This window comes from Bos indicus x Bos taurus, chromosome 9, assembly GCF_003369695.1.
Source record: "Bos indicus x Bos taurus breed Angus x Brahman F1 hybrid chromosome 9, Bos_hybrid_MaternalHap_v2.0, whole genome shotgun sequence".
Taxonomy (NCBI): Eukaryota; Metazoa; Chordata; class Mammalia; order Artiodactyla; family Bovidae; genus Bos; species Bos indicus x Bos taurus.
In genome coordinates this window covers 18,765,993-18,779,412 of record NC_040084.1, presented here as the reverse complement: position 1 = coordinate 18,779,412, position 13,420 = coordinate 18,765,993, and the positions used below count along the sequence as shown (strand labels likewise).

Below are 13,420 nucleotides of genomic sequence, written 5' to 3'. Positions count from 1 at the left end.
ATTGGCTTCATTCTCAGTTTTTAGTTGGATCTCACTTTTATGTCTTATTCTTATACTTGAGTCTCAAGGCAGTCTTATGGGCACTCTGGTGGTCAGATCTTACTCTTTTAAACAGCCATTCTTCTTTATCAACAGTGTCTACTTTGGTGTCCTTGATTCTGATTATCTAGGAGTCCCTCACTCACTTGTCAGGCAAACCTGTCCCTTTCCATGAATAAAATAATTTTTCTTCTTGAGAGTTCTCAAAGTTTATGAATTCAGGTACATATGAAGGCAAGTGACCGCATTAACTTTTGTTCTCAAATTCCATCTTAAAATCACGTTGATAACATCATGCTTTGTTTAATACACTACCACTAGTAACTTCTCAAGTCTTGCATCCGTTCTCCTGCGTCTTCCTTCTCTTCTTTCACGTTTGCCTGTTCAGTCCAGCCCACTCTCAATCCATCAGACACCATCATATAATAGAACATGCCTACAGACTTCTTTAAGTTTCCTGCCATCTGGAACAGCTTTTTCTACTTCATCCACTGTGTTGCTCCAAATCTTAGGGGAATATGTTCTAAAATTGCTTTTCTCCTTTAATCTTTGTAGTTGTACTGTTAACTCATGAGATACATATATATATATATAGACACATGTTTTTTTCAATTAAGATATGTATTTCTCCTTTTCATGCAAACTAAGACTTATATTTAAAACAATCTAAGCTACTAGAATAATTTAATTTGGAGGAAAAGAATTTAGTGGTAAAATACTAATAACATTTAAATAAGTAAGGGATTATATAGTTATTGACAACCAGCTAATCTTTGTTACAGATGAAAAGGAATTGTGTTCTAATTTAAGTAAAAGTGTTTCTCAGTGAGATATGAGAGACAATGCAAAGTGTTAAAATAATGAATTAGCTTACTAAAGTTGGTTATTTCTGTTCTTCCTGTAGCAGCCATAGTATACATGCTTATATGGTTCAAATCTGATATGTATTCAACGTTCGTGATGGAAAAAGAGCATGTATGTTGAGAGGGATAAAGTCAGACTGACATGGACAGAAACTCTACTGGGGAGCAATCCAAAAGCAGGAGTGTGGTGTGTAAAACTACACTCCTTTGACAATTGTTATTTTGTTGTTAGGGAAGATGTGGATTAAAAAAGAAGGTGGTTTTTGAAGAGGAGTGTTTTCAACTTTTCCATTTCTATACTTTATAGGAAAATTTTTTGCTATTAAAAAAAGCATAATATCACACACACAAAAGATTTAATAAATAATCTTAAAAGTTGTAATTGTGTTTTTGAGCTACATATTAATTCACCATACTAGTGAAGGCAAACTAAATTTCATGAATGTGGTTGAATCTTTTTATTTATAAATTATCCAATCTTGTTTCAGAAAGAACTTGAATGGCAGCGTTTATTTCATTAGAATAGTCTTCTAGAGACTATATCATATAAAAACAGCAGTTGTTGGCTTTCCAAACTTTTACTATTTTTGTTAGCCTGCTTACATAAAAAAAAAAAAAGGTCATGAAAATCTTTTTAAATTGGCATTTTATTTCTGAAGTTCATGAAAAAGTTAAAATAAACAAATAGAAAGGGATATAGATGGAATTTGAACTTATAGAAGTGCAAAAAAGTTAGCTGAGAATGCCACTGCCCTGGGAACTAAAATACAGGACTTCAAAGTAAGATTTTCTTCCTATTTGATATGTGCAGACTTTTTTGTGTACACATGCACAACAAATGACATAATAAACTCTATAGTTAACTGATGATGTCAGATTCCAGAAATGTTTTATGTTTAAAGAAATATTAAAATGTTATAAAGGAGTATTTGTTACATTTTAATAACTTAGTAAGATTCAATTTAACATCTATTGTTAAAAACAAATAGTTTTATTTGGCTGAAAAGTTTTCATTTTTAGCAATTTAACCTACATTTTCTCATAACAGATTGATAGTTATAAATTAGTTCAAAGGCAGGCTAAAACTATTCTTTAAATTAGGTCTTCGAAAAAAAACTATAAACATTGTCAAAGGTTAGTCAAAATGATAGGAACATCATATTCAGAAAATTTACAAGGAAGATTTTCCTTAAAATTGTTTTAGGAGCTAAGTACTAGTAGCATACTTAAGAAAAGCTTATAAATGAAAAGCATACATGAGATAGTCATACTAGCTCTCCATGTTTACATAATACTAACGATATATATAGAAAACTTTACCCAGAGTAATTTTATATTCCATGTCATAATTTGGTTTATTTTCCTTAGCAAGGATAAAACATCTATTAGTAAGAATCAGGGTAATACATGCATTCTAAAACTTCAAAATTCTAACTGTAATTTTTAGTTTCTAAAAATCTGTTTATTTGAAGATCATAATGCAAAAAAAACCACCCCACAGTTACTGAAGAAAGATACTTCTAAAAAGTTAAGATAAAATAGGGAGCATTTGTCATAGAAATAAACAGAATTTCAAAAAGGCATATTAAATGTCCATCTTTTCAAACCTAACCAGCTAGAAGCAAGCTACTTTACCTATAATACATAAAATGGATTAATGTCTTTAAAAATGCAAATATTTTCAGGACTTGAAGGATAGCCATTTCAAGAAATAACAGTGACTCTGATAACTCGGCTGCCATAGCACAAGTCATGGTAACTTCTCTTTTTAAAAACATTTGGTTAAGATTGTTATAAAAGGCAATTTTTTACATCCCATTATTCCAAAGAGGTTTAGGTGTTTTTCCCCCCTCTCACATGTATGGTGATTTCTGGCTGTTTCAGTACAAGGCATCACACCGGTGCAGTCTTGCAATGCAGCCCACGGCAGTTGCAGCAAGTATTTCCCATTAGGAATGTAAGGAGCTTGGAGGGTACAAGGGTTGAGGAAGCAATCTAGAAAAGCACAATGCAGCTTGTGGGTCATTTCCCCACAAATAACCTTTTTAGACCGGGTCCATAAAATGCAGTTTATTATCTAAATTTTTTTAGGGAGCCTCTTTTGTTAAATGTTAACAAAAGAACCACTATGCTAATTCCCTTTAAAATGCAATCCTTAAAAACAAAAATCAACTCTCAAGTCTTTTTGAAAAGTGCTTAAATCATCTGGAGATAAATATCACTTGGTGTCCTTGTTGCCTAACAAATGGCTTTTTCCATTGTTTCCATTAATTTCACCCATATTCGTTTTTTAAAAAACAAGGCCCTTATCCTCATCAGCAAAGGACAGACGTATGATTTAGCATATAAACCCGGTAATTACACACTAATTTACGAAAGATTAATTTTCTTTCTCTTTTCATCAGTTTTCAAGAAGTCTTCCCCTTGAAACTGTAAACAGGAATGGTTTACACCTCAAATTAGAAGCCATTAATTAGCGTGACGAAGTCAACTGCAAGATACACAGATAATTTAAATTATTTAATCACCAATCACCTCGACTAAAGTGTTCTATACTCTTTCATTATCCTTCGGTTAGATTATTGATTTGTCACTACATTACCTCCAGATAAGTTAAGAGATAAATATTAGCGTTCTTGCCTTTCTCTCAGGTTTACATTACTCCTTCTTGTAAACACTTAAAAAAGCTTTAAGGTTCTTCAATCCCAAATCCCTAATTAGCCATTACTAGCCTTTTTGTAAGAGGAAAAAGAGTCTCTGAAGTACAGATCAGGAGTTCGCTGTGCCCAGATAACAATAAAAAAAAATTTTTTTTTAATGTACGCTTAAGGCAATGGCAGTAATAAAAGATATGCAGAGGTGGCTACAGCAAATAACGGGCTCGCAAACGCAAGCGCTTCTAACAAAAAGCGCCTGAAACCTCTATGGCAATATACAGCACTCCAATAAATTACACAACACTTTGCATAGGCTGCAGAAATAACGCAGGACAAGACTTACACAGATGCCCATCCGCAGCATTTATACACATGCACATGGCAAAGAGACAGAAACCAAACACTATCATTCAACTCGGGCAGGGTAGCGCGATCCCGAGTTTGCCCAGCGTGAGAGTGCTCTCTGCGTGTAGTGTCTGTGCGCGCGCGTGAGAGCGAGACCCGTCCTCGGGGCATTTCCCCTCTTTGGGCAGTTTTGCTTCATTTGTTTCCTATTTCTGCTACAGAGAAACTAACTTCCATCTCAGCCCCAGCCAGCGGCCGCTGAATAGAGCCTGTGCTGCGGCTCCGTGTGCGTCAGATTCCTCCGCGGAGCCGTGCCCGGCCCCCCTCGCTCGCTCGCTCGCTCGCTCCCTCCCTCCCGCGATCGGCCTCCACAGAGAAAGCGCCTTCCAGCCAACCGGCGGCTCCGGCTCCGACATCTTCGACTGGAAATAAATAAATAAATCGCACCTTCGGCCCGGGGAGCCGCGGGCTGGGGGTCTCGCCGCGCCGGGTTGCGGGGGGCGCCGGGGCCGCGGGCGGGCGGGGGCGGGGGGTCGGAGGCACTCCCTTTTTTTTGCCTCTGTGCCGGTGGGTGGTGGGGGCGCGGGCCGCGGGCCGGCCGATCCTGGGGCCGCGAAGGGCTGCGGACTCCTTTCTGCGGCGGAGGGATCCGCGGCGGAGGAGGCGGGCGGGAGGGCGGCTGGAGCCGCTTGCCTGAGAGTTGTTGTTTCCTCCTCCTCCTCCTCCGCCTCCGCCGCCGTCGCTTGAATGGTGGAGCCGAGGTTCGGGCTCGTGAACACACACTGACAGCTATAGGGCAGGCGGCGGCCCCGTCCCCGCTTCCCCTCGGCGGCGGGGCGTCCCGCCGGCGGCCCCGAAGTGACCCATAAACATGTCTCGTGAGAGGAAAGGCCTCTCGGAGCTGCGATCGGGTAAGTCGGGGGGCTAGCCGGGGCCGCCGGCGGCGGGGGGCGATCCCGCCCGCGGCCCCCCGCCCCCCGCCGCCGCCGCCCGGCCGCTCAGCCTGTGTGTGTCTCCCCCCCGTGTCCCTCTCTCTCCCGCGCAGAGCTCTACTTCCTCATCGCCCGGTTCCTGGAAGATGGACCCTGTCAGCAGGCGGCTCAGGTAGACGGCGGCGCGCGGCGCGGGCCGGGCCGGCGCTCGGCGCCCGCGGCGTGGGGGAGGGCGGCGGCGGCGGCGGGAGCGGCGGGGCCGCGGCCCGGGGCGCGGGGGGCTCAGCTCTCCCCGCTTTGTTGTTGCAGGTGCTGATCCGTGAGGTGGCCGAGAAGGAGGTAAGGGCGGCGGCGGCGTGGCGCCGCGCGACCGCCCTTGGGCCGCCGCCGCCGCCGGGGCGCCCGGGGCGCGCGGGGCTCGGGGGTGGGGGGGTCCCCGGCGGGGGCGCGGGGAGGGCGGGGGAGGGGCGCGGGCGGGCCGGGGCGCGGGGGGCCGGGCTCACGGGGCGTCCTCTCCCCCCTTGCACCCCACAGCTGCTGCCCCGGCGCACCGACTGGACCGGCAAGGAGCATCCCAGGACCTACCAGAATCTGGTGAGACATTCACGTCGCGGAGCAAAGAAACTTTTCCCCGAGTCGAATAAAAATTGAATTTCCCGCAATTTTTTTTTTTTTTAACCGAGACAAAAACTTGGCCCCAGAACCCGAAAGCTCCCGAGGCCCCCGGGGAGGGTTGGGGAGGGACGGCGCGGGGGGCTTGCAGGGGGCTAGTGGTGCGGGGGGGGACCCGCACCCCGGGGCCGCCGGGGCTGCCGGCGATTTATTTGCGATATTTTGTTAACGTGCTAGAAATAAAGATACGTCATGAGTGTTGTGCAGTGCAAGGCCGGAGGAGGAGGGGCCGGCGCGCGCGTCCGTGCGGCCGCGGGGGCGCGCGCGAGGCGGCGGCGGCGGGAGCGGGAGCGGCGCGAGGGAGGCGGGCGCGCTCGCTCTGCACGCGCGCTCGGCACGGCTTTCTCCTGCCGCACACAATAGCTGGTGACTAACTGCTCCGAAGTGGCATTAGCATTTCACAAGCGGGCTATTCAGCCGCGGCGGAACCGCTGCAAGACGTGTGTGCCTCTTTTTTTCTTTTAATTTTCTCTTTTTTGGGGGAGGGGGATCTCTCTTTACCTTCAGACTTAGGGTTTTTTTTTGATCGGAAGGGTTCGGATGTGCGATGATCGTGGGCCATCGGCACCTCTTGCATCTATCTGCCCAAGGTTTTTTTTTTTTTTTTCCACGGAAGTGGAAAGCCTGTAAACCCTAAAGCCAGGCGTTGAACCATGCTTTTTTTCTCCTTTTGCTAATTCTCGCGTTAGGCCCCTCGTTCAATTAAAAGCTAGTGTTGGAGGCCACTGAAGAGTTCCGATTTTTTTTTTTTTTTTAAATTTTATCCGTATACTTACTGTGGAGTGGAGATGGGCAAGTAAAACTTTTCCAGTTTCTAGCGACACGTCTTTTGTATTTAAGGTTCAGAAATAGCTCTGTCTTAATTTTGTAGGTTTTCGAAGTGAGTGTTTTAGTCATTTCTAAAAAAATTGAAAATGGACCTATCACTTTTAAGTATTGTGAAGGGCGTGGTAGGATATTTTTATTGGCGAGTTTTGTATTCCGTGCTAATTTCTCCTTTTGGACTCAAGGAGGTGGTCTGTCTCTGTGTGTGATGGGCAGTTCATGCAGTCACGGGGGCAGAGCAAAGAGCAAGCCTTTGAAATCTCTGCAGTGCCTTGGTTTTTCTGAGATGTTTGCAGCTGATGTTTTGAGACAGTTACAAGGTTATCTCAAGAGGGCTTCTGAAAGGATTAGGAAGTTGAACTAGCTTTGAATGTCTTCCGCGAGATTGAAGGCATGACAAGATTTTTGATGGCTCTTTCATTTGCGTATAGACGAACATCTAACTTTCATATGTAAATGTGTTAGGATTTAATATAGGTTGTTGGTAAGTGTTCCCAGGTATTGGAATGAACGTACTCAGGTTTAGTTAATTTAATGAAGACTTAATAGCGCATTCATTTCCATACAACAGTTTTCAAGTATGTAGTGATTTCATCTAGTGTTACTCAATACTAGGCTAAAGTGAAAGGAATTTGAAGCAAACTTCAAGGTTCAGTAACAGCAATATTTAATTTTTAGGTTTGTAAATACTTGACAAAACCTTACGTGGGTGTCCATGTTTTACTTATTACTTAAAAGAATTACTAAGATTGTAATACTCCATTTTTAAGAATTGGACAGACAACTCATCTTGGCCTGTTTTAACCAAACTCATCTTTGCATTTCATAAAACCCCACAAACCCCGAGTCACTGAAGGTGGCCGTGTTTTTTTTAATGTGGAGATTATTGGTTAATGTTATGTTTATATTTTCTAAATGAAGCGGCCAATGATATCTGGCCAGATTGTGAGACTGTCTAATCCTTGTAGGAATATCATTTAATTTTCCAATAAAAACAAGGTTACCAATGTTTTTCAACTTTTTTTGAGCGAATTTGTCATCTCTCAAATATTGATGAGTTTATATTCTTCATCTCTTCATCAGATTTGGGATACCATAAATTGTGTTTATCTTATCAAAATTCACCTATTTTGGATGGAATTGGTGTTTCTTGATTAGTGTTGCCAAATGTTTATACCAGAGCAGTCATGTTGGCATGCTCATGAAATAGTTAAGGATTCCCATTAGACTTTAGAGTTCTCTGGCACATTTTTTCCTTTCATTTGCTCAGTCTGTATAATTCGAGGCACCATTTGAGGTGCTTTCCTACCTGTCAAACTGTGTATCTAGGTATGTGGTATTTGGTTTAATTTTGTTTGACTTTTGATTGAGATTTAGTTAGCTCTAAAAACATTTTGGAACCCTAGGTATTTGAGCACGTTTTTGTTTAACAGTAGGATTTTGAAATTATGTGGTGAGCTAGGTGAGCACATGCAATGTCTCTTGTACAGCATTCTCTATTTCTTAATTTATTTTTAAGACTGAAAGTTTTATTTCCTATCAAATTGAATTTAACATTGATTTGAAAATTATTCTGGTGTTTGAAGCCAAAATAACAACTATCGTTTGTGGTTTCAGTAGCATTTGCCTCTACTTGGGAGTTCATTGCTTGTGTTAATTGATAAATTGGGTAATATTTTAAATGTAAGGATTTGTATGTCAAATTGAAATTTCTGGAGAACCTCAAATTACAGCTATTTAGGATGAGGTATAATATTTGTACTTGGGAACTTAAAAGACATAGATCAGCATCTGAAGTCAGGTTACAGATAAAATTCACAGTAGTTGAGTTTTGACTAAGCAGAAAGTGGAGTTTTAAGAGAAGTTTAAAAGTTTCCAGGGTGAAAAAAGAAAATTTAATACTTTTATTTCAAGTGTCATTGATAAAGGTATTGTAAAGGAAGATTGTGATTATTATCCTCTACTCAAGACAAAACATTTTTAATAGTGGATGGAATTTGATAGGAAGTTAAAGCATTTTTATTTTATTTTTAGCCCAGTAGTATATATATTAAATCAGATTTTCTTTTTTTTTTTTTTAAAGGATGGGGTTGCTTTTAAATCAAACAGGCATTTTTTAAAACTTTAATTGGAATTCTTATTTTTCGAATAGAGTCACGCAGGAGGCAAACTTTACAGAATAAGAAAACAACTAATTTTTGGGCTAAGAGACATCTTTGTCATTTATTTTTGTTTGGACAGTGAAATTGGTTTATTAAATTTCACTCTCCAGTCACCTTTAAGTAGTGATGACATATTTAAGTTGCATACTTACGAGATCTTAAGGCAGAATTTTTAAGTGCCCTTGGCAGGTTTGGGACTCTGATTACATTTCTTGCTTGCAAGGTATTTCCCAAACTGTTGTTGTTTTGCTAATCTGTTAGATACAATTATTATAATTTTTTTTGTAGTAGTATTTGCTTTTAAAAAATGATTCCACTCTATTAGAAATCTAAATCTTTGTGTTCAAGGGAAAGCATTGCAAATAGATTGTGTATTGTGATGTTAGCCCTGCCAGCAGTTAGCGTGCAGGTTAACCTCTGGCAAGTCAAAAATTTCTCTGGGCCCGTGTTTTCTCATTCTTATAAATGGATTGAAATCTGATTTTTAACTAGAAGTAGCAGTGCATTGTTTTGAAGAGCTCAACTTTTTAAATTTTGGAATTATTTTGTAAAACACAGAAAAGTAGACCTCGACAAATCATTCATATTAGGAAATTGTATAAACACTTTTTGTAGCACCATTCTTAAGTTGTTGTATCATTTTTCCTTGAAAAGATGAAGATTTTTGAGACATGACCACTTTGTAGACTACTTTTTTTTAATAATTGGTATGATTTCACCATGGTTTAAGTACTAGTTTCACAAATCATTGGTGGTAAATTCAGAGATCAATAGAAGTCTTGAATAGGATTTACTTAGGTACTTAGAGTATGCTGATGAATGTGAAAGTGTAGGTATAAAACCTAGGAGACCAGTTTTAAGTTAAACAAAATAGATAACATGTTAAAAATGATTTTGAATTAGGGATTCATATTATCCATTTTTATATTCATATTATCTGGAATGGGAATTCCTAATTCGGAATCATTTTTAACATGTTATGTAGTACTGTCAAAATTTAACCAGTTTCAATTTTGGAGGGTGGTGGCATATAATGAAGTAAATGTCTTGTAGACTTATTTTCTGTTTTTAATAGAGTGTTACTGAAATTGTAAGTTTTGCTTGGTAGTCTTCGTAACATGGTTTTAGTGTCTCAATCATTATAATGAAGAAACAATGTTAGATGTAAAGGGAATAGTACATTTCCTTGAAGGACTGAAGTGTAAATCTTCATCTTTTTTTGTACATGCAGTTATTGATATTTGTGCCATTATTTTAAAGAGTTGGAGGCATTTACAAAAATTTTAAAATAAGTACTTGTTAAATTCTTAGCACTCTTGAATAATTGTAAAGTGGCATGAATATGAAGGAGGAGTTGGGTCATCCCGTTCCCAACTGCATAGTGGTGTTTTATGATTGCTGTGAAGCAGAAAAACACTGTTGGAGTATGTTTCCCAGTCTGTACAAGGGGTTAATAACAGCTCCTACTTTGTAAGATTATTACGTGAGTGATAACTGACTGGTACAAATCAAGTATTATGTAAGGGCCTGGAAAATCCCATGGACAGAGGAGCCTGGTAGGCTTCAGTCCATGGGGTCGCAAAGAGTCGGACATGACTGAGTGACTTCACGTTCACGTTTGTGTTCGCTATGATCAGAACTTTAGTAGTAGAAGTTGTCCCAACTATAGCTTTATAATGTACAGAATTTTAAGAAAAAGTATTATTTCAGAAACAATATGCATAACTTTCTGAATATAGTATTTACCATGTAAGATTGGCTGCTTAAAACTTTAAAAGACACTATTAGCATAGTTACTTTGTAGATTCAAGGATGAAATAATTAAACCTAAGATAAAAAGAAAAAAGTATAGTAAATGTAAAAAATCATTTTTAAAGCATTGTGGATAGATTTCTAGAAACTGTGAACTGTATTTGTGGAACAGTTAACATTAAGAAATGTTTGGGTGGTTGGTATATGCAGAATTGATTAGAGGATATATGAAGCTCTTTCTTTTGGTAATGATCAGATAGCACTTAGAAATATGTGAAGGGAGCTTGGCTATTGCAGATGGTTCCCTCTGTACAGAGATTTTCATAATTGAAAATCATCACAACAGTTTGTATTCTTTTAGAAATTTTCAGGAGGAGTTGTTTTGTAATCTGGCTAAAAGATTCTGTTTTAAGCCAAGTTTTAAAAAGAGTTTGTTGAATTTATTCTTGAGTATTAGGTTAAATAAATCCTATGAATGTCAATTTTTTAGTCTATAAAGAATTTCTTTGTCAGACCACAAGTTTCTGTTTCTTTTACCTAGAAACTTTTCTCACCTTCTGCATTCTTCTTTCTTAAATTTTGTGGTTATCTATCTTGTCACTACAGAATTAATAGCAAATAAATTTGTACTCTGCACAGTTTATTTTGGATAAGTGATACCAGGTAGGTGAATTTCATTGTGACTAGTAGTTTTCACATACAAATTTTAGAATTCATAGAAAAATATCCATAATACTAAGCAAAGTGGCCATTAGTTAGGAGGGCTAAGCATAAACGTTTAGAATGATTTCCTATTTTTAATGTACTTTTCATTCACTTTAGGAAAGTAAAAAATTAAAAATGAGTGTATTAGAGAAAAAGGATATTTAAGTTGCTTTTGTAATTATATTTAAAAGTGATAAAGGCTGATATATAATAGGAACCAAATTGAAAATTCAGGAAGTTTTAAATGTGTAAAGTTTCTGTTTTGCTTGTGAGAAGCTATGTTGGTGACATGTGAGTGATTTGTGAAAATAAATTATTTTGGAATTAATATGTTATTAAGCATATTGAATATAGAGGACTGTAAGTATTTTCTAACAGGCTATGGAAAATAATCATTTTTTTCATTATGGCATTTGAGAATTCGGGGTATTAAAAAATTGTGTGACATTGAGTGGTGAAATACAAAATTGTGAGAACCTTTGGTCACTACAGAGAATGCAGTCATCAGATGTTAAGATGGTCTACCTTTAGTTACTTGTCTTACACACACATATGTGCACACACAAAAGCAGCATTATTTGAGCTCAGGGATCACAGATAAGAAGTTTTTGGTATTAAGAAAGTTAGGATCGCAATGTGGTTTCTGATGAAGCTTCTGCCTTAGTTAAAACAAATTTAAATAGTAAGAGGAGTAAGATTTGTAGTGTAAGACGTAAGTTGTTCATTGCACCGTGGATGATGGCAGCCTGCTGCAAAGGAAGCACATAAAGAATCCATGTGCTCTGGCCTCCAGATGGCCATGGTCACGGTAGCATGACCCAGTTGGTCTCCATCCGGATAAAGAACAGACATGTAGCCTGTCTTGGCAGAGCTTATAATATAAAACCCCAAAATACTCACCTTTACTTGTGTCACTGGATTCTGGTTTAGTTTTGGGGTGTGGAAGGACTAAGTCCAGGCAACTTGGAGAAACACGCATTTCCTGAAACAGCTTTACACTGCCATTGTATGTGTGATGCTAGTTACTTTGAGTGTAGTGTTTAAAACTGAAACATTACTAAAAATGAAACTGATTTTTCTCTGAAGATTATTTACATGGGTACTTTAAGAATACGTGTTTTAAGTATTCTTAATCTTTAAGTTAGTGGACAGTAACTTTTTTAGCAGAATCATAGATTTTAAATTATGCTTCACTAAGTAACTAATGTTTTAAAGAAGATTTCTTATTTCACAGATTTGTTTTAGCAAGTGACTTGATTTAAAAACAAAACTTCAAAATGTTATTTTAAAAAGTTAAACTTTGTCATTTTGTTGTGTTTTAAATTATTTTTATAGCGCATCCTTTGTGGTTTGTGGAAACCTTAAATCTGGATAGAGTTTTTTTTTAAACAAATACAGTCAGATTGTATAATAATAAAATTTTGAAAATCAGTATTGCATTTTATTTAAATGACAAATATGTATTGATAATACTAACTGAATTATCTAAATGATTTCTTAGGTGATTGATTAAACTGTGAATGTAGGACACAGTCTTTCAAACATGTTTATTCATAGTTATTTAAGAGTAAATAGACCCCCACGATTAATTTTGACTTGTAAGATTATGTATTATTTTTACTATACCCTGAGTACAAGTAAATCATAAGCTTGTGAGAGTCCTTCTGAGACTAGTTACCCAGCTTAGAGCATTTAACTTGAAAAGTGGTTATATAGGTTCTATTAAGTTTGTAATCATAAAGCCTGTTTGGCGATGAGGGAGAAACTCAAGTTTTGAAAAGGAAACTATAACGTAATAGAAATAACACTAAACCTGAAATCAGGAGACCTGGGGTTGAATACTGTTTCTCCCACTTTCTACTGTTTCTCCTATTCATTCTGTGAAATGAGGACAATACTTAACCTTATTTGCTTGTGAAGATAAATAAATGCTGAGAATATAAGTATTCTATATTTTTGTTCTTGGGCTTCCCTGGTGGCTTAGTGGTAAAGAACCTTCCTGCCAGTGCAGGAGATGCAGGTTTGATTCCTCGTGGGGGATATCCCCTGAAGAAGGAAATGGCAATCGATTCCAGTATTCTTGCCTGTGAAATCCCATGGACAGAGAAGCCTGGTGGGCTATAGTCCATGGGGTCACAAAAGATTCCAACACAATTTAGCAGCTAAAAAGAATTTTTTTCTATGTGGAAAAGCTATTAGAGTTTTTATTTATTTATTTTTTATTAGAGTTTTTAAAAGCTCAAAAAATGTAAACTTGTTTTAGAGAGTATAAATATAATTTAATCTGTGCTTTGTAATAATGATGTAACATTTATCAATTAAAAGTTTAGATAGTTTTGAGATTTTTAGGGACTGGGTTTTAGTAATAGGCCTTAGTAAACAATAAAAATTTTTTTAATTTCTGGTTTTGTTTATATGCTAGAATAGGACTAAAAATAAGAACTGTATTATGTTAAGCTGACCTTTTT

General features: G+C 38.4%; 2 protein-coding genes across 6 annotated transcripts in view; one reads left to right on the top strand and one right to left on the bottom strand.

The window, feature by feature from the left end:
- LOC113898881 (wiskott-Aldrich syndrome protein homolog) overlaps positions 1 to 4,777 on the bottom strand; it is a 79,672-nt gene extending 74,895 nt beyond the window's left edge. Inside the window, exons 1-2 of the mRNA XM_027552191.1 lie at positions 4,724 to 4,777; positions 4,352 to 4,672 (exon numbers count right to left, since the gene is read on the bottom strand). Of these exons, the coding sequence (XP_027407992.1) occupies positions 4,352 to 4,672; positions 4,724 to 4,777 (375 nt within the window). The remainder of the gene's footprint in view (positions 1 to 4,351; positions 4,673 to 4,723) is intronic.
- Positions 4,561 to 13,420, top strand: part of PHIP (pleckstrin homology domain interacting protein) — a 128,407-nt gene continuing 119,547 nt past the window's right edge. For 4 of the 5 annotated variants that reach the window (XM_027550985.1, XM_027550984.1, XM_027550982.1 and 1 more), the window contains exons 1-4: positions 4,561 to 4,815; positions 4,950 to 5,008; positions 5,146 to 5,175; positions 5,371 to 5,430. In XM_027550985.1, coding sequence (XP_027406786.1) covers positions 4,776 to 4,815; positions 4,950 to 5,008; positions 5,146 to 5,175; positions 5,371 to 5,430 — 189 coding nt within the window. In that variant the 5' untranslated portion in view covers positions 4,561 to 4,775. The remainder of the gene's footprint in view (positions 4,816 to 4,949; positions 5,009 to 5,145; positions 5,176 to 5,370; positions 5,431 to 13,420) is intronic. The other variant, XM_027550983.1, reaches the window with a different exon arrangement.